Below are 22,123 nucleotides of genomic sequence, written 5' to 3'. Positions count from 1 at the left end.
CACATGCACTTTGCTCACGTTTCGTTTCTTTTTTTTTTTTTTTTTTTTTTTTTTTAAACAGATAATCACGAAAAGCTTTTGAAGCTATTGATATTATCTATCAAGGCTCAAAAAATCGACCGTCTGCCCGTCCTCGCCGATCAAAAATTCCCCGCGGACAATGAATTTCTTGAATCCGACGTCCGCGCGGACGACCATTTTCCCGTTAATGTTAGCGACATATTTTAAATTTTTGTTGGAATACATCTAAAATTTTAATGGGTGTCATTAAAATTTAGGATACATAACATCGTTAAACACCAGAAAACTTCAGCTCTCCGAGCCCAAGCTATTTATAAAGACCTCTAATGCAGCAAAATGACCCACAATACAGCAACATACTGCGCATGGTGGAATTGATGTTTTCTCTGTCTGGGAGTACTGCAGTGGTTGAAAGAGGCTTTTCAGCAATGAACTTACAAAAAAGCACATTACGTACGATCTTAAACAAGAAGCGTTAAAAGCAATTATGAACCTCCACCTAAATGTAAAACCCCTTTAAATTTCTGTGCAGAAACCTCTGTAAATCATTGTCTTGATTGTGGAACTGGCAGACGTCATATTTGATTCATTTAAGTAACGCAGTACCCTGGGATAAATTGACATTCCATATAACTTCACCTTTGTCACTTAAATTATTTCATTAAGAAAATAAATTATTTCATAAAAGAAATACTAGGTTACTATTAGTAACCTAATATTTCTTTTATTACTGCATAATGTAAACCTAGTAACTACTAATTCATTGTGCAATTTATATAAATGTTTGCAATAGATAAGAGAAAATTATATTTTTATTTATTTATTGTTGTTGTTGTTGTTAATTTACGTCGCACTAGAGCTGCACAATGGGCTATTGGCGACGGTCTGAGAAACATCCCGGAGGATGATCCGAAGACATGCCATCATAATTTTGATCCTCTGCGGAAGGGATGGCACCCCAGCTTCGGTAGCCCGACGACCTGCGCGCGAATTCGAGCACTTTACGGTAGCACAGTTTAACGAGGACCAATACCGCACACCCTCGGTCCCTACGCAGACTGATCCAAGTGGTCACCCACTCGCACACTGACCGCAGCCAGCGATGCTTGACTTCGGTGATCTGCTGGGAACCGTGTCTTAACGTTATTTATTTAGAAGCTACGGGTTGGTTTCAAAGGAGGACGGGTACATTGTTGGATAAGCCGTCCTAGGGGACGGGTAAAATTTTTAAGTTTTTTCGAGCCCTGTTATCTATATTGGTATTAATATTAACATATAGTGGTTATACAGTTCATTTATTGTCATTGGTTATACTGTTCATTAATATATATATTCTTGTAACTATCGATTAATTATAAAATAAGTGATGAAACAACAGCATTTGCCGTTACAATTCTGGCTGTTGTAACAGCTTCAGTTATGAAAAAAAGAAAGAAAAATATCAAATATGGATGTGGTTATGGACATGTCCATGACATCCAACTCGGATTTTCGGAAAAAATGTTTTCCACTCGATAACGGTTGAACATTTCAAAACTTTCAGATCACGTATATGCTGCGATTTGATAAAAATTAATAAACTTAATAGACAGTTCCAGCATGCGAATTATTGTGAAAGTGGCGCATAAAATTTTAAACTTTATCTACTCATTCGATATGGAAGAGTGGTTCTTCAAAAACACCAGTGTGTTGTCCCATTTTCTTTGTTCATTTGATATAGGAAATGTCTTTGAAAAAACTGTCAAAATATCTTTTACAAGAAATGAGATTCCCCCTTTTTTTTGGCCATTTTTTATTAACAAGCTGGACATCAACTTTGGAAAGTTAAATGCTTCGGACTCCTGATGTTAAGTTTTACTTCTTTTATGGAAACTAACGTGAAAAGTTGTTTAAATTGATAGATTTCACGGAGGTGGAATCCCTTAAGAAATTGCGCTTAATTTATCCTTAGGGATGTGAATTTTATGGCTTTTGTGACTTTTCATGACTTCATCAATTAAAGCGGTTTTTCATAATTTTTTTCGTATAAAGGAACGAAATCTACTGAATCTAATTAAATCTCAATAATCGACGAGGTAATCAAACATTCTCATTAAATAAAATATGATAATGCATTAAAAAAGCGATTTCCAAACGGATGCTTCTTCGAAGCGTGTCGAGGGAAAAAACATTTCCTCCAAGAAAAGTTTCATAAAAGAAAAGTTTTGAAAGTTTTCGAAAAGTAAAACTTTAAGTCAAGAATTAACACAGTTTAATATTTTAAAGTTGGTGTCCAACATGTCCCATCAAGGACCTGTCCCATTTTTTATTGCCATTTTGACAGTTTCGCCAAAGCCACTTTCGATATCAAATCAATAAGGCAAATGGCGAAAGACACGTGTTTTTTTTTTTTTAATAACTATTCCTATATATCAAGTGAGTAAATAAAAATTAAAATTTTATGTGTCACTTAAACGATCTGCCCTGAAGTTGCTTCGTACAGCAAATCCCAACATTAATAGACAATACCTTTCACCCATGATATCCTTAGCTCCTCCAGATTTTCTAGGTCCATGACTCGGGAATGTGCAGCAGAACTTTTTTTATTAAGTTTTTAATTTTATCGAATCGCAGCATGTAATGCACTTGCACGAGAGCGAGATCCGAAAATTTGCAGGATGCAGTACATGTCCACAACATACGGCTCGGTAAAGGAGTAGATTTCGGCTGGCAGTCGACGCCAGAACTCACTCAGGTTGATCACGGCAGTAATTTGGCAATTTAATTCGAAATGATTACGCTCTGTAACTTCTTTTTATACCCGTTGAGCAGGTCACAGTAGAGCTGCGAAACTATCGAGAAAACGAAAAATCATCAAACATAGCTTGCTGACTGGCTGTAGTCCTGAAATCTAAACTTGTGGCAATATGAGCTTAATTATTTTCTTGAGAAAGTTTTTTTCCTTTGACTGTCTGCTTTCCGACTAGCTAGGGTGCTTAAATCTGAACTAATGGATAATATGAGCTTTTATTCATCTTCCGATTACAGAGGTGCCATCTTTTCAAATTAGCTATAAGTAATCGCAGCTAGTCTAAAAAAAATTCAAATTGATCAATTTCAAAGTGTTGATACTTCTTTATTCTATAAACATATTGGGAGTACAAATTAGTTCGGTCCGTTTTCAAACGACGGCTCTGACTGTTATGAATGCTTCATAGTGACAGCTGGTTTCGGTGGTTTCAGAGAGGTTCGACATCTGTCAATAATATTCAGTTTATATCGCTTTGAGTTTCAGACAAGGACCCTGTTTTTTACTTTGTTGAATATGTCAAATTTTGTGGTAACTATGCAGCATTTGCGGGAAGTTTCATGTTTCTGCTTTAATTGGAAGAAAAGTGCAGCTGAAGAGCATCGAATGCTTGTAGAAGTTTATGGTGACAGTGCTCCAACTGATAAATCATGCAGGGAATGGTTTCGACGTTTCAAGGATAGTGAATGGTGAATGATGTTGTATACTATGAGCGGCTACAACCTGGCCATTCCATTACGGGAGATTAGTATAGGCTACTATTGATTCGTTTGAGCCGTGCATTGCGAGAAAAACGGCTGGAATAGGAGCAAAGACATGACAAAGTTATTCTTCTGCATGATAACGGTCGAACTCATGTCGCACAAGTCGTAAAAATTATTTGGAAACGCTCAAGTGGGATATTTTACCGCACCCGCCGTATTCGCAATATATTGCTCTTTCGGATTACTGGTTGTTCCGACAGATGCAGTACGATTTGGCAGGTCACCGGTTCACTTATTACGCAGAAATCGAAAATTGGCTCCTTACTTGGATCGCCTCAAAAGACGTGACATTTTCTCGAGATGGAATTCAAAAATTGCCTGAGAGGTGGGAAAAAGTAGTAGCCAGCGATGGACAATACTTTGATTAATCTGTTCATTAATTTTGTTCTGAAATAACTGCATTTTTGACCACAAGAGACTGGCCGAACTAATTTGTACTCCCAATATGTACATAATATTATTGATATTATGCATGGATTCATTATGATTTTTTTTTTTTAAAAGAAGTAACACTGATCGTTACATTTTTCTACGATATTGGTGGCAAACAACAAAATTTCATAACTATAGTTATGAAACTTTGTGTTCCTTAACAGTGACTACAGTCACAATTAAGGAAAATAAAAAACTTTTTTTAGCAGATTATTGCCAAAACTCTTAATAACCTAATTTTGACTTGGAAATCGTAATAATTATTGATAAATCAAAATAGTTTACCCTCTTCCGTCTTGCTAAGGTACTTAAATATTAACTAATAAGCTTTTAATTATTTCCTAACCATACAGAGCGATATAATTATAAACAAATTAGGAAGCTTACATACGAAATTGTACTTTTGTCTTATAAAATTTTGTAACTTACAGTTAATTCTATCGACTTCATTTTGGTTTCATTCAGTTAGTGCTGGAAAAAAAAACAAAGGAAGATACATCTCACTTGCGTAGACAACAATATCAGATTCATAAATAGGTATTAGAAAAAAAATTGAACTTTTTTTTAAAGGAAACAGTAATAAATTTTAAATTAGTAATTCTATCGCCGAGTTAGGAATGATTTTCATTTAATTCTGCATTTAAAAAGAAAAAAAACGTCATCGGAAATCATATCTAATTTGACTAGATAGTAATATTCAAGTCAATTCCTAATTTTACGACATACTTAGAAATGGAATATGAAATGCTTCATACGTAAAAAAAAATTTCATATCATGATGTTCTAAAGAAAAACTTATTGAACAGTATATTCGGTGCGAAAATATGTTGCATTTTATTTTGATAATTTTGTATAAATAAATAAATATTTAACCCTGCAAAATCAGTAATATGATTTTGATTAACATTTGTCACTTGTAATGAAATGTGCCGAAAATAATATTAAAATAAAATAAAAATCAAGGAAAATAATTATTAACAACTATAGCAACTCACGAAAGTTTAGCTGGATAAATTAATTACGATATTGATAAATTAACGTAACGACTGCTGTTGGATAAGCTTGGGCAGATATGAAAAGGTTTTGTTGTGAGAGAGCTAAGAATTTATGAAGATTCAAAAAGGTAGTGATCGTTTACTGATTTTCAAGTGAGAGAAAATATAAATACCTATCTCGAATCACTCAAATCACTCGTGGAAGGACAAGATAAAAATCATTAAAACCAGCTTGATTGCCTGACAGAGCTTAGATTTATTTCTAAATTCGTTTATCACCACTTGTCTACCACCTTATGCAATGAAACAGGTTTCAAAGTTTTTATTCAAGCCCTGGTCAGTAATATTTAGTTTAGAAATAACGGAAAACAATAAGCTGATAAGAATAAGCAATAAGCATACAAACAATGACAAAAAAATATATTCCTTAATAGATATGATTGAAATATTTCTAAAAATAAAGTATAAAACAAATATTTCAGTAAATTAAAATAAAAAACTGAGCAAAAGAACTATTGAAAATGCGAGAGTAAAAGCAACTAAACCTGTTTGATTACCTGTGGATATAGAAAAGAGAAGACGATTGTTAAATGCCAATTTTAACCAGGCAATTAAACTGATTTTTATGCTCTTCATTCCGTTTTCCTCACTAGTGATTTTGGGTTTGTAAAGATTTTGAAAATACTGGTATATTTCATTAGGTATATGAAACTAATCAGATCTGACAGTAACTATTAAGGCTATCCAGCCGACATTCTTTCGGTATCTCCTTTGCCTAGTATGCCAAGTAATCTATCAAGTCCTATCCTATCAAGTAATTTCCTATCAAGTCGAGTCAATTAGGTATATGGAAAAATATTTGCACACATACGTAAGTGGAATTAATAGGTAGCAATATTGTTTGATAAGTACATAACTATCAACATCCTTGGTTCTTTCCTCTAAACTCTTATAAATACATATAATGATTAAGAAGAAAAATATTGAAATAAAGCGAAATCAAAAAATTAAATTAACAATAGCAATGAATAGATTGGATTAATTTTTATAATAAATATATGAATAATATATAATAATAATAAAATAATTATAATAATAATATATAACAAATATAATAGTAAATAGATTAATTGTCAATAGCAGAATAAATTTTATTTTATAATTATTTCCTCCATAGGTGGTTATGCATTAAATATTATACATGCCGAATACACTTTCAGTATAAAACTCTCGCAGTAGCTTTGTTACTTAAAAAAAAAAAAAAGAAAAAAACTCTTGAATTCCAGTTAATTTTTAAAAATATGTGTTATATACTTTTGAATGAAGCTAATTATTGAATATATAGATAATATTTCAGTATATTATTGGAAAAGAAATGTAATTTATTGATTTCGTAGTATAATTAATAAAAGAAATATCTATTTCGTGTTCAGTGTTCTTATATGGTTATTTATACCATCCGAAATTGTGATGCCCACTTCCTGAATTTAGACATAGATCTGAAGGGGAAGGAAATTTTCCCCAGATCCCTGTACCCATAGTACTGCTCAGTGACCGACCACAAAATTTTTTATTCCGCAGATTTCACGAGCACGTAAATCGCTTGTACGCGGTGGGTCTCATCGGAGTTGAGGATCGAACCCCGGCTCTATCTCCATTTTGGTCCCGCAGTGGACTGATCGTTAATACACGGTTCCCAGCAGATCACCGAAGTCAAGCATCACTGGCTACGGTCAGTGTGCGGGTGGGTGACCACTTGGATCAGTCTGCGTAGGGACCGAGGGTGTGCGGTATTGGTCCTCGTTAAAATATTCTACCGTAAAATGCTCGAATTCACGTGCAGGTCGTATTGAGGAGCCATCCCCTCTGCAGAGGATCAAAATTGTGATGGCAATGTCTTCGGATCATCCTCAAGGTTGTTTCCCAGACCGTCGCCAATAGCCCATTGTGCAGCTCTAGTGCGACGTAAATTAACAACCAATCAACCAACCAACTATCTACATTTTGATTGCTTTGATCCAATCCAATTTGACTCTGGTAGCTAGATATGCGGGAATTAGAAAAAGCGGGAATAGTTACTTAAAATTCTTTGCGTAGGTTTTAAGATTCGTTAAAAATACTAGAATCAGTTATTAAATCGTTAGCGCTGTTGTGTGCGATCGCAAATGCTGCTTTGTTGTTTGGGTGTGTTTCTTTCATAAATGTGTAAACTTCACTTACAAAATTTCATATGTGTTAATTAGTAATTGTTTTTATTGTGTGTATCTGTGGGTGACATTTGGTATGTTTGTTTTTGTGATTTTTGATCACAGCTATTTTTTTTCCATTTTACTTTAGAATATTTAAAACATTTAGCGGCTTTTTCGATGTTTGAATTTTTAAATGGAATTTTGTCTGATTCTTAGAATTTTCTCTAGGTTAATTTTGATCATCTTTTACAATTATAAATAAATACGTTTTAATTTATATGAATAAAAATAGGATATATTAAAAGAAATTACACCTTAAATTTCTCCCGAAAGTTGTTGCTTGCGGTTTTAATTAACGTTACTATCAGTTTTTTAATGATTTGTTCTTTAGATATTTCTTGCGGAAGTCCGTAACTTCTACTAATTTTGTTAAGTAAAATTTTTGTTTATAAGGATCGTTTGAAGTTCCTATTTCTTTTAGTTGATGAGTCATTGAGATGTAGACAGTCTGTCTACTTATCGTCATCTAATTCACTCATCCTTTTATTAATTAAATTATTATCTATTAAACATCTATCTTCGTAAGTTATTATATTTTAAACCTTGATTAATTTATGTTTGGCTCTACTTTTCTAAATGCTTCTTTATTTATCGTATTTTTCAGTAGGTGTTCTTTTTTTGTTTTGTTTTTGCCTGAAGTGTTTCTTTATGAATCAGTTGCTTTCAAAACTTTATTGAAGGAAATTAAGTAAACTTTAATATCGGTTAAAGTATCGCTAATTATTGCAATTTATCCATTAATTTTTCGCTTATTTTATGTAGAATTTTGTAATTTTCGAAACACATTTTACTGTAAAAAATTTTAAGTTCACCATTGTGCCTTAGTTGATTTCTATAGTAAAAAATTAAATTATTTTATGTTATAAAAAGTTGGAAAATTTTTCGTAACTTCATAACCTGTCTGTCTTGTACATTGACAAAATTGTATCTAGGGCTTATAGACGAACTCAGTTATAGGGGCAAACTCAGTTTTTGCACCTCATCCAATTAAGGTGTGAGACTTATAGGAGCCTTTTCCGGACTACTTTGAAATGATTATGTAAAACCAGGGTTGGGTTTTTGACGTCAAAAAGTGGTTTTTGACATGACAAGGGTATAATACTGGTTTAAACCGTCAAAAACCCGTCAAAAATGTCAAAAACTGAAGTTTGCTAAGAAAATATATAAACTTCAAAACTACCAACAGTTGCCATGCATTATATTGAAATTTAATTTTTTCTTTTGGTAATCAGCAGGTTTTGAAATATTTTTTAATTAAAATTAAGGTAAAATAACAGGTTTAAAATCTCAGAAATTTATATTCAAGTGCATGTGCTGAAAAATTTTGCACAGAAATTGTTTAAATATTTATACTTAAAAAAATTTTTTTTTCTTTTTGATACTTAAGAAAATTAAAAGTTTATTACTATGCATTTTTGACATATAAGGAACATATAACTAATATTTATAAGGAACTTACATGTTATGTTGTATAAATACAAACTTGATACAAGTGTATAAAAAAAATTTTTTAATCTTATACCGAATATCTTTATTATCCAGTATGCTACTTTGAATTTAAAAGTAGTTATATTTATGAATAATGATAAATATAAATCATATTGTTTATTATATTTATTTATAATTATTACACTTATCATTTTAAAACAATTTTTATCTCAAAATTTTTTTTTCTCCACTTGTATTAAGAATACAAATAATGCATATCTTGAAAGCAAGAAGTAATTATTCAACAGTTGAATATTTAGATATTCAACAAAACTATATCGTATTCAGCAAAATGAAATTCACAAGTATTTGGATAAACTAAATTTTCAGCATAGTAAATGAATAGGCTGAATATACTGTAAATCGACACTAACTACTCTGTGTATTTAACAGAAAGCACTTAAATTTGTATTGTCTTATGTTAAAAAGATTATTAAGAAGATTTAAAAGAATATTAAAAAGATTTTTCTTTAAAAGAAGATGTCTAATGTACAAAACTGCTAATGTTTATCTTTAAAAATGTCTAATTTTTAGTATAATCTATACTATACACTAAATTTGGTTATAAATAAATTTCTTAATAATATCACTGCAGATTTTCAATAACACATGAAAATGAATACATAATATTACAAAAGATGTGAGTTTTCAAAAGTACAAGATTTTGGTTAATATTCAAATTTTAAATTTATTTTTTATAGAACATATTTAGAAACACTATCCTTTAAAAATATATAAATTTTATGTATTAATTAAATTTCACATATGAATATAGGTTTTTGACATTTTCGACATTTTTGACAGTGAGGTTTTTGACATGACGGTTTAAACCATGGTTTAAACTGTCAAAAACTGTCACATGTCAAAAACCTGCCAACCCTGTGTAAAACCCACCGCACTTAGCATTGGATTGTTTAATTTTACATAAATTAAGATAATTTAAGATCATTTCATTCATTTTAAAATTATGCAGTATATGTTACTAATGTAGTTAATTTCCTATTCCACTTGGATGTTCTTGTTTGTTATATTGAATAACAGGCATTTATTCTAAGGTTATTTTCATGCAATATATTCCAAATTTGTTATAAATGTTTTTTTTTTTTTTTTTAAATGGAATCAGATAAAGGAAACTAAATGAATTTAATACATCAATCCTGTTCAATTTATCGGTAAATCTGCTAAAATTTGAAAAAAATTATTTTGCCTTTAATTTACAAATGAAACTGTTAATATTTGAAGAAGAAAAGCAGTTTATTCACAATATTTAACAGTTTATTCAGAATACCCTCTGCTAACTACACAATTGTATGTTGACTGCAAAAATAATTCAAACTTGTCTAGGGATAATTATTAAATAGTATTCTATACCTTTTATAAGTTGACTGGTAAAAAGAATTTCCAGGAAAAATTCTTTACAATTACATTATTAAATTTAATTGAATTAGTCAAACACTGTATTATAAAGCTATCCTAAATCCAGGGTTGTTAAGGACCCTGGTTTTTTCAGAAAAAAACCCATTTCACTGTTTTTTTTCTTTTTTCAGGGTTTTATTGGGTTTTTTCATGATTTTATTGGGTTTTTTCAAACTTAATTGAATTTTTTTATCTTTTTTTTATACTTTACGGTCTTAGAGTAAATATTGCTGCATTAATAAATACCACTAATTATTAATGTATTTTATAGTTTAAGTCATTTACATTGATAAATTAGTAATAATATTTTGAATGATAGTAGGTGTGCAGTTACCTTTGTAGAATTTATCTAGTCTGTTTTAGAATAGATTTATAAAAAGAAAAAAAAAGGAATGTTTAAGTGAAGAAATTATTTATTTTAATTCAAGTAAAAGTCATGAATTTTCGAAGTAAATTTTTTACTTGAAAAATGTATTCATGCAATAGTGCATTGCATGACTTTTTCAACAGTGTTATTCAGGGTTGGCAAGATTTTGCCGCAGGTGGAAAAAACCATGGTAAATACCGGTAAAAACCGTCCTGGCAAAAACAGGTTTTTGCCAAGCAAATTGGCAAAAAGTGGCAAAAACCCTATATTCTCCAAGATGAGAGGACAAAAACACATTTTTTTTACAAAATTATTCCTAAAATTGAAATATATATTATGAATATAAATAATTACAGAAAAATTAACAAAATTATTATTAAATCATAATTAAATGATAATGTAATAATATATCATTTTAGTAGTTTAAAACATTATTGATTGGAAAATTTGTGATTATTCTCTTTTTTCCAGTGAAATGAACTTATTTTAAATTAATATAACTATAATTTAAAGCATAAAATATCTATCAACATGTGTAGTTAATTATTGTACAAATAATAATTTTTTATAATAAATAATAATATTATACAAATAATAATATTTATTTATTCGTAAAAAAACATTTATTTTAGGATTCTAAAATGAAAAGAGATCAAAAACTTTCAATCTTTTAAAAATTATTACCCTTATATTAATTATTAATATGTTAAAAATAATTTTTTCATTTAATGTATCAAAATTGTTATTCCTTATGATTGATTTAAATTTGTTTCAAGTATTTTGTAATAATATTTAATCAGAAATTTAGATAATTTGGTTTTTACCGGTTTTTACCAGTTTTTGCCGGTTTTTACCAGGTTTTTGCCACTGTCCTGGCAAAAACCCCTTTTTGCCCGCAAAAACTCCAACCCTGGTGTTATTGTGTCCTACTCTATGTATAATAAAAGAGAGCTTCTAGAACAGTGGTCCGCAATCTTTAGTGGTTCACCGACCCCCTTCTTGAAGTTGATCAACACCTAATGCCCCCTTTCTTTTTTTATTAAAAAAAAAACATACATTCTCTCTAATGAGTGTCAATAAAACTGAAAATAGACTAAATTATACCTGAATCAATTTAAAGTAAAATTTAAATAATGAAGCAATTTTGCCTAGTTAGTTTTAAAATTTAAAATAAAATAAAATGTACCTAAACTTTTTCAATTTTTTTTAAAATGGGTGATATTTGAAGCAAACTAATAAAAACAAGATAGATTTTTTTTAAATTTAATTTTTTAATATAGTTTGGAAGAATTGAAATTATTAACAACTAAAATGTTAAGAAAAAACTGAAAATTTGAACTCTCAGTTGTTCATTTTTACCTCTTCAACCTAACTTGAAGGATTTAGCACAGTCAGATTTAAGCATTTAGTTAGATTTAAGCACAGATCTCCTTTTAAACAAATGTCCAACCTATTTCTTTGTTTTGTGAGATGCTTGAGGACAGAACTAAATCTTCTTTCTACTAAATATATTGAAGGGAACAAGATGAGGAGCAATTCGCTGGATTCTATAATTATTATTTGCAATTTTCTTTTGTTTTGAAAACTCATCCTCCCACGGAAGAGCCATATTGTTCCTTTTGAGTGATCACCCCCAGGTTGAGAATCACTGTTCTAGAATAAGTTCTGGTATTTCAACAACAAGGAATGCATCAGAATAATGGATACAGAAACATTGATGTTAAAAATAATGTAAATAAGGGGCCTGAAAGATAAATTTGTAAGCCTTTACATTAAGTTTCTATATTCATTGCAGTCACCAAAAAAGTATATATTTTTTTAATGTGAACTATAGTTTTAGGAGTTTAAAGAGTGGATGATTGGAATAGAACCATTTCCTAAATGAATGTATGGCAATTCCATTGTAAAGTCATGCATGTAGCTTATCATAAAGTAATATTTAAGCAACAAAAAAAAAAAAAGAATAAATGATAACAAAATATTAAAGACGTATCTGTGTTTAAAATAAAATATCTCTTCTCAGGTCAAAAAGTAATTTTTTCAACAATTTTTGATTTTATTGCATAATTTATTAAACTGATAAATGTAAGTACAGTACAGAACCTCTTATCCGGAAATCAGAAAACCGGAGCGAAATTTGATAAATTTTCCCGCCATTTTTAAATTTTTTTTTTCTTCCCTCATTAGATTTTAGGATTTTTCTTTCTTTTTTAAAAGATGTTTACCTTACCTTCATTTTAGAAATAATCATTAGTGTATTACTTTATCGTTTTTTCTTCTTTTTAAGATTATTTCTAAATATTTATTTATTTTTTTTAGTTGGGTTTGATAATAAAAAAAACGTTTTTTTTTGTGACGATTCAGAAAACTTAGTTATCTGGAATAGCGATGGTCCCGATCGTTCGGGATAATCGGTTCCTTACTGTACTAAATTCCTTATTTGTAAGCTTATATCACAAGTCTCTCAAATTTTGTAGGTAATCGCCATGTATCGTGTGTTGTTCTCATTTGCTCTCATCTATTTGTGTTCGGCCATCACAACCATTCCTCATCCACCAACGATAACAAGACAACCCTCACATGAACAGTTATTTCAAGTATCTCTCACTCAGGATGAACAAGACAAGCCTTTCATATTAGAATGCGAAGCTGATGGGAACCCAGAAGTGGAGTAAGAATAATTTTATAAATTGAAGATTCTCTCCGTCCATCAATACTTCTTTATGATATTTTGTTACATAGTAGTATTGTGAACTCTAGCTACTACGATATCAGATACAGCAACAACTCCCTCTATTGCAATATTGTTTCGTGGTCCCGACGAACTAGCATATGAGTTAACGTTATCCACCTCGTAGATTGCGATATTCTCTGAAACAATAAACCCCTGTAAATGTGAACCACTAATTATTTCCTTCATCGCATTTTGCAAATCATCATCACATTAAAACAAAGAATTAACTATCATGAAATCTGTAGCAGTAATTACCGGAAACAGATCAACGACAAAATCATGCAAATCGGACTCTAATATTTATCCAGATCAGAGTTGTCAAGGGGTTTACGACAAAATGGATTAATCCACGGTTTAAACCGTCCTGTCCAAAACTGTCTTAAACTGCCCAAAACCTATTTACTCAAATTGTGTCACAATTTTAAAAAGAAAATATTGTGAAAAATAGAATGTAAATTTTTGAACAAGAAACAAAATAAAGACAAGTTTCAGTTTTTTATTAAAAAAGTTTATTATTCATTTTAATATTGCATTATTTATCCTTCTACAAAAGCATAATTTATCAGTATTAAAAGCATATTTATTCATATTTAAGGTTGTTCATTATTGTTGTTCAATGAATTGTGAGCTTCAAAAGTTATAAATCTTTTCTTACTACTTATTTATATTTTATATCTTTTCTACTTATATTATATTATTTTGCTTTAATAAGTTAAAGCAAATTGTATGAAAGGTATCAAATATTTATTAATATATGTAATTATTATGTGTACAATGGTTACACTAATAGAATTTTTATCTTTTACCAATGTTCAATGTTTTGGACACTTTAAAATAGTTTAGGACAGTTTTAGTCAGTTAAGAACAGTTTAAGACTGTAAAACCCAAGTGTCCTGTCCGAAACCAGTTTAAGACATCCAAAACCCCAACCTTGATCCAGATGTAACAAACCTTTTGAATAAAAAAATATTAAATTATTATTTTACTAGAACTGTGTCAATCTACATTTTCATCGATCCAAATTCTAAACAATTCGTAACTTTTTTTTGGATCTTTAGTTTTAAATAAATATTAAAAATTATTAAATTAAAAGCAACACAAATTTTATGAAATTTTTTTTTTTTTTTTAATCCCACCAATTTTTAAGAAACTATTTATAATTGATGTTATAATAAGCCTTGATATTAGTGTTTATTTGTTTTTTATTTAAAAATGATTTGTTAAATTGCATGAAATTTATGTTATTTAAACTAGATCACAGTTATAGATTTTTTTAATATTTAACTTTTTTTGAATATTTAAATCTTTTTTATCACTTTAGTTAACTAGAAACATGTATCTTTCAAAGCAGCTTTTTCCACTGTGAAAGAAACTTGTCATCTCTGTTTAACGGAGATAAATTACACAGCATAAAAATTATGTAATTTTTTACTGATTCAGAATTTACTTAAAATAAACATTGTGGGAATAAATAGTTAGTTAAGCAATAGCATAAAGCCATTTATGTATGAATAAGAAATATCCATACATAAATGGTTCCACATAAGAATGAACTCTCCAAAATTTTTCCAAGTTCAACAAATTAAATAATTTGAAGCATATGTTCCAAATAAAATAATTTGAAGTATATAAAAGCTTCACTTAAAATGTTTAATACAACATGTAACAATAAATTTTTTTTATGGCACAAAATTGCAATCTCACTGATAATTTAGATTTTTTTTTTTTTTTTTTTTTAAATTTCTGAATAAATTCAAAAACACATTGTCTTTTAGCAAAATAATTTTTCTTCTTCTTGCTATTAAGTTAATAAGAATGAGTAAGGGTGCACGATATTTTACTATTCTTTATTTACACTTAGTTTTTAAGAAAATTAAATAATGACAGATTTTTAGCATTATTATTTTTTAGAGAATAATTTATACTTGAATTTTTTAATCAAATTCTTAGACTACATATGTTTTGAGTGTAATTTATTATGTTTTTACAAAACAGAAATGTTGAAAAATTTTTAACTTTTGAGACTTTGATATGTGTCTTTAAATTTTGGAATTTTAGTGTTTTAATTTCAGTGTTTTTCAAAATTTATTGAAATTAATTTTCTTTTTTTAGTAACATAGTTTTTATAGTTAATTTTTGGTTAAGAGGCAAGGGGCCAGTCAAGTGCCACAAGTAGCTTCTAAATTGATGGTGGGAGGTGTTATTATTTGTTGTTGGTATTTTATTGTTATATCTATTTTATTTATTACAGATATTCTTGGACAAAAGATGGAAGAGAGTTTGATTGGACAGAAGAACCCAATAGAATCATTCAACAACATAAAAAGGGAACTCTAGAAGTCAATAAGCCTATTGATTCAGATGAAGGGATCTATCAGTGCTATGCTAAAAATGTACATGGCACTGCTGTTACTAATGCAGTTCATCTAAGGAAATCTGGTATATGTTTTACTTTTTAAAAAAAAATCTAGTTTTTTTGGTTTTCAGTAATATTTTTCTATTATTCTATCTTTTGTTTAAAAAATTTCGAAGTTAATTCATTAAACTATACTAAAATAAGTGTTTTCATGCAAAAATTGCTGCTTATACTTTCTGTAAGAAATGTGTTGAATGCTAAATGAGTTAATTGAATGTTATGATGTTAATTGAATGTTATATGAGTTGAATGTAAAAATTTGTAAAACTTTTTTTTAAATCTATTTTTAAATAAAATAAATGATTATTAAGAGTTATTTTTTTGCATAAAATTATCATTGGGTAAATTAATTTTATAATTTTGTCCAAAAATTTTTAAATTCACTTGAAAAGTGCTCAGGATAGCAGCAAAATATGCCAAAAATAAAATTAACATTAAGGGTCCAAACTTTGGACTGTTCTCCTAACCAAATCATTGGGGACCATATTTCCCAGATTGCAGTTACTCCTTACATTTTGAATGTAGGGAAACTAAATCCTTTGAAAAAAAGATATGTTTATTCAGAGAAAATATGTTTTTGTGTCTGATTTCATAACTGAAAATGATGTCTGCACAATCAATTTTATTTTATAATCGTCATTGAACAGACAACCCAATGTTCGGTTTATGACTAGTACTAATGTTCAACTCCATAGCCTTGTAATTTTGAACCAAATCCAGGAGATGAGTGAACTCCTGTATCAAGTATTGAGAGAAATTTGTCTCCATGAAGGACTTCTTGATAGAACTAAACCACATTTGGGTTATATGGAGAGGAAAACCATGAAAACCTCCGACGGTTAGTTTGGCGGCAAGGGAACTCTAACCCATGATCCCTCTACCACTGAGGATATTTTACATCAGCACTGTGGTTGGTGCGATCCGGGTGCAGGATTCGATTCGAATTGCTGGGATTCGAACCTGGTTCACCTCATTGGAAGACAAATGCTCTATCGCCTGAGCCACTGCGGTTAATGTATATATGTTTTATATTCGTTGTTGAACAGCCTACCCAATTTTGGGATTACCAATATTCAACTCCGTAGCCTTGTAATTTTGAACCCATTCTAGAAGACAAGAAAACTCCCGGATCAAGTATTCGGCGAAATTTTGCCTTCGTGGAGGACTTTTTGATGGAACTAACCCGCATTTGCTTTGTGTGGTGAGGAAAACCTCCCACGGTTAGCCTGATGACCAGGGGACTCTAACCCCTGATCCGTCTACCAGTGGTGAGGATATTTTGCATTAGCACTGTGGTTGAAGGGAGCCAGGTATCTACCAGCTATCGCTGGGATTCGAACACAGTTCATCTCATTGGAAGACGTACCCTCTATCCCCTGAGCGACCATATTTGAGGTCCCCAGTCAACCATTAAGTTTGAGTTCTAGTGCACAAAAATCCAATCATTAGATTTTTTTTTTTTTTTTTTTTTGCATACTGCACATCAAGAGAAATTTGAATATTTTTAAGTGTTGTGTCAAAAATTTATTATTTGTTTGTTTATGATATTTTGTTATTCGGCAAATATAATCTAAATCTATTTTTTATAGAACTAAATTCATTTGCTGATGAAGAAAGCAAAGAAGAATATGTTGTTGAAGGAGAACCTTTAACCATTAATTGTAAACCTCCACCCGGTTATCCTAAACCAACAATATTTTGGATCATCCAAGCTAATAGTGGTGCTTTGCACAGCATAAACGAGTAAGATGTTTGTTTTTATTACATAAATTTTTTTAGATAATTTTTCTTAGTGATGGATGCTAAAAGTTTTGTTTTTAATTTTGAAAGAAAGGAATTTTCATATTCTGTGTCTAACTGTGCCTTCTTAAGATTTATCGAAGAATTAATGCTCATGCATGTATTTTCAAAAATAAAGATACAAGTTTAGTTATTTTAGATAAATGAAATTAACTTGTAATTTATCATGCTTTAATTATGTTTCAAAATTTTTTATTACTTTTAAGAGCTGCATTAATAGTATGCTGCATTGAAACAAATTACTAATCTTGATGTATAAAATAGAGTTGAATTAATTATGGCAATCAAGGAGTTAATAGTGATAAAGTTTTAAAACGTAAGCTTTTGAAGTGAAATGGTTGATAGTATTACAGTCCTCCCCACTTAATTGCATATCATATAATGGTGTAACTTGCTTAAATTAATTCAATTTAATGTAATTTTGTTTGAAAACTGTGTCAAATTTCCTCATTTAAAGTCATCACTTATTGTATAAAAAAGATACTTAAAAAGAAAAAGAAATTTCGTTTTTCTGATAAAAACATGCAAATACAATACGTGGTCATTTCAATAGAAACTTCTTACGCATTTCCTGCTCCAAAAAGGTATCAAAGTATTATAAGAATTAATCAAACTTTGTTTGCTGTTATAAAATAAATTAGGGGGAGGTTTTACTTCTCCTAGTCATGCAAATTTTAGAATATAGGATGGTAAAAAGTGGAGAAATGTTTACTTAAATGTGTGTCAAAACAGATTTCAGCTAAATAGCACTCATATAAGCTCAATATTCCTTAATTGCACTCTTCGTTTTCCTTTTGAATTGTGATTTTAATGGTTTATAAAATTTAAGCTGCCAAATGTATTTTATGATACTAAAACTTACAATTCTAAATCTGATTGCTTATTCATCATTAAAATTAGTTTATTTATTCACAATCTTATATTAACTGTTACATTTCATTTCTAAGTAAATTTTATTGAAAACATACCCCATTTAAGATGGACTAATGCACTTCCCTTGTAATCAAATAATTTGCTTTTTTGAATACAAGTGATTGGAACCAATGGTATTCCTGTTTGCTGGGCTGTTATTATAGTACTTTATTGTATTGCAATGTATTTTTAATAAACAATGTTTTAAATGAACTTTGGATTATCTATATTTGCTATCTTATCCAATCAACAAAATTATGGGACATATTTTTAATTATTTAAATTTTGAGTCGAATTAAACTTTATTAATGACAGTAGCTAATAACCTTTTTTGCATTGTTGTTAAAAAATATGAAGTGCGTCTACTTTTTCAGCCTACCCTAATATACTCTAGGTTTTTTAGTCGATTATCAGAATTCTCTGATTTCTCTTGCTCTTAGTGTATTTCAAAAAGATTTCTTAAAATTGAGATAGTTCCTAAAAAAATCCATAATTATTATTTATTAATTTATGTTTAATTTGGAACTATCTAAAACAAATTATCCATTAATATTCATAATTATTAAATGAAATTTATAATAAACATAATGAAAGAAAATGACAAACAGAAAACATTGCAGTTAATTTAAATTTTTGGTTAATAGTTAAATTTAGTTTTTGTCTTTTATTTCTTTTTGCTGATCATAAAATCCGTAAAATTCTATTTATCGCAAATATTTTATCTATACGCTGTGCAATAGTTTTAAAGTTAATATTTTTTGAAATCTATTAGTGTGTCTACTTCTTTTGTACTGTATGCTATTTTTTTTTTTTTTTGTTTTTTTGTTATTGATGTCTGGACATTTCTTAACAATCAAAATATCTCTTTTCTATAAAAAAACAGATTTCATTTTTTAGGCCCTCATCTTTAGCAAAGTCTTTTGCACTAGAAAAAACTTTTTTTATTACTTTTATGTTTTTTAAAGATCACACTTAAAAGCAGGGTATCCACGTACCTGGTAAGTCATGAATTTTGGGATTGAACAAAATTTGTCATGAAATGTCATGATTTTAACTATTATTTTAAGAAAATCATGGAAAGTCATGGATTTAGGTTGCTGAAAAATTCAACTTTTAAAATGGAATTTAAAAACAACTGCCCCCCCCATTTCATGGTGTTCTGAATCTGTAATAAAATCCCCACTCACTGTCATATTTTATTAAAATATAAAATATTTTTATCATGCTCTTTGAAAGTTATGGTGTATGAAAGAAAAAACATTTTTAGAGCGAATTATCTTTTAAACTTCTGTAATTTCAGACTTTTTGTTAATATTTATTTTTTATTTTATCAATTTAAAATTCTATCTGAAGCAAGCCAGTCATTGGCGAAATTTTTATATTCCGAAATGAGAACAGAAAAATCAGGAGTATTTTTCTTTTCGTATGAACAAGAAAAGTATCTTTAGAATATAATTCTGCAGAAGAAAATTATTTGCTTTTGTATTTTTTCAGTTATTTTATTGCTTCAACTTTTTTTTTTTTACTCTGTTTTTTTTAACTTTAAAATCTTTAAATATGAAGATGCAGAGTATAACAGCTTTGGTTATACGTATCATTTCAATTTATGCTATTATAGTGCTTTTTTATATTTCTTGTTGTGTTTTTGACGGAGAAAATAGTAACTTCGCTAAGTCAGGAAAAATTCTAGGAATTAGTCATGGAAAGTCATGAATTTGAAAATCTAAAATGTAGCAGATACCCTGTAAAAGATAATTGAAAATATAAGATCTGTTAAGAAAACTTATTTTAACGAGCGGAATAAGTTGTGATTATTAATGAGACTAGATATTTGATAATGAGTGTTTAGTTTAAAATTAAAATGTTATTATTAAAAAATCTTTTTGATTCTGTTTCCTTTCAATTTTTTTTTAAGATTAGGATTTATTAATTTTTTAAATATGAAACTTGTTTTTTAATGTCAACAGTAAATTTGCAGTGCTGATGTTTCACATCAAGTAGAAAAAAAATGTATCTTAATTGATGAAAGGGAAAATAAAACTGATCTTCTTCTTATTTTCCTTTTTTGTTTTGTTTTAACTGTGACATTCTTTTTATGGTGATAAAATTTTTTTGATTAATTAAATGCTTTTCTAAAACCAATTAAAAAAACACATAAAAATTAATTTTAATAATTTTTTAGATCTTCATGTTTAGATCTTCATTTATCTTAAAGACCTCTTATCCCCCAAAAAATGTAATCTACTTTCTGGATTTTAGACAACTTTTGTTGATTTCAAATACTGGACTTTCCACTTTAGTCTATTATGTTTTTGTTCTACTTTAAAGGTTTAAATTACTTGCATATTGTTCTTTATTAATTTTATTTATTTTTTTGTTTAGTTCTCGAATTACTGTGGATCCAGATGGCAACCTGCACTTTTCTAATGTTACTTATGCAGATGCATTAGATGATGCTAGATACGCTTGCAGTGCTACATCACTCTTCCGTAATGAATATAAATTAGGGAATAAAATTCTGCTTCATGTAGAGCCAGCAGGTAACTAAGTTACTTCAAAATTTTCTGCATGAATTTATATTAAAAGGACGCCGTACTGCGGAAGAAAGTTTTTGTTGCAAAATTCTCTTTCTCCTTCATTACTAATTTAAAAGAAAGAAAAAGTAAGTTCAGGCAAATCTAGAGTAAGTCGTGAAGTTTCAATTGCTAAAAAAATGCATCAAAATATTAAAAAGCAAATAAAATATTAGAAGAGAAATTCCCTATTGTGTAATCGTAAGCTATCATCTCATAGTTTATTTTCATTTGTATATTTTAAAAATTTACATTAAAAGGACGCCATACTGCAGAAGAAAGTTTTTGTCGGAAAATTCTCTTTCTCCTTCATTACTAATTTAAAGGAAAGAAAAAGTAAGTTCAGGCAAATCTAGAGTAAGTCATGAAGTTTCAATTGCTTAAAAAATACATCAAAATATTAAAAAGCAAATAAATTATTAGAAGAGAAATTTCCTGTTGCGTAATCGTAAGCTATCATCTCATAGTTTATTTTCATTTGTATATTTTAAAAATTTACATTAAAAGGACGCCATACTGCAGAAGAAAGTTTTTGTCGGAAAATTCTCTTTCTCCTTCATTACTAATTTAAAGGAAAGAAAAAGTAAGTTCAGGCAAATCTAGAGTAAGTCATGAAGTTTCAATTGCTAAAAAAATTCATCAAAATATTAAAAAGCAAATAAATTATTAGAAGAGAAATTCCCTGTTGCGTAATCGTAAGCTATCATCTCATAGTTTATTTTCATTTGTATATTTTAAAAATTTACATTAAAAGGACGCCATACTGCAGAAGAAAGTTTTTGTCGGAAAATTCTCTTTCTCCTTCATTACTAATTTAAAGGAAAGAAAAAGTAAGTTCAGGCAAATCTAGAGTAAGTCATGAAGTTTCAATTGCTTAAAAAATACATCAAAATATTAAAAAGCAAATAAATTATTAGAAGAGAAATTCCCTGTTGCGTAATCGTAAGCTATCATCTCATAGTTTATTTTCATTTGTATATTTTAAAAATTTACATCAAAAGGACGCCATACTGCAGAAGAAAGTTTTTGTCGGAAAATTCTCTTTCTCCTTCATTACTAATTTAAAGGAAAGAAAAAGTAAGTTCAGGCAAATCTAGAGTAAGTCATGAAGTTTCAATTGCTTAAAAAATACATCAAAATATTAAAAAGCAAATAAATTATTAGAAGA

The 22,123-nt window shown here is 29.1% G+C and overlaps 1 protein-coding gene across 2 annotated transcripts in view; it reads left to right on the top strand.

The window, feature by feature from the left end:
* The first annotated feature begins 7,121 nt into the window (after window positions 1-7,121).
* LOC107449960 (neuroglian) overlaps window positions 7,122-22,123 on the top strand; it is a 56,751-nt gene continuing 41,749 nt past the window's right edge. Inside the window, exons 1-5 of one of the 2 annotated variants that reach the window (XM_016065653.4) lie at window positions 7,122-7,281; window positions 12,998-13,191; window positions 15,506-15,693; window positions 17,260-17,413; window positions 20,765-20,922. In XM_016065653.4, coding sequence (XP_015921139.1) covers window positions 13,007-13,191; window positions 15,506-15,693; window positions 17,260-17,413; window positions 20,765-20,922 — 685 coding nt within the window. In that variant the 5' untranslated portion in view covers window positions 7,122-7,281; window positions 12,998-13,006. The remainder of the gene's footprint in view (window positions 7,282-12,997; window positions 13,192-15,505; window positions 15,694-17,259; window positions 17,414-20,764; window positions 20,923-22,123) is intronic. The other variant, XM_087166350.1, reaches the window with a different exon arrangement.

This window comes from Parasteatoda tepidariorum, chromosome 6 (genome assembly GCF_982258835.1).
Source record: "Parasteatoda tepidariorum strain Cologne lab strain chromosome 6, Ptep-v5.0, whole genome shotgun sequence".
Lineage (NCBI taxonomy): Eukaryota > Metazoa > Arthropoda > Arachnida > Araneae > Theridiidae > Parasteatoda > Parasteatoda tepidariorum.
Note: the sequence above shows the minus strand (reverse complement) of the source record. Positions and strands in the feature narration are given on the sequence as shown.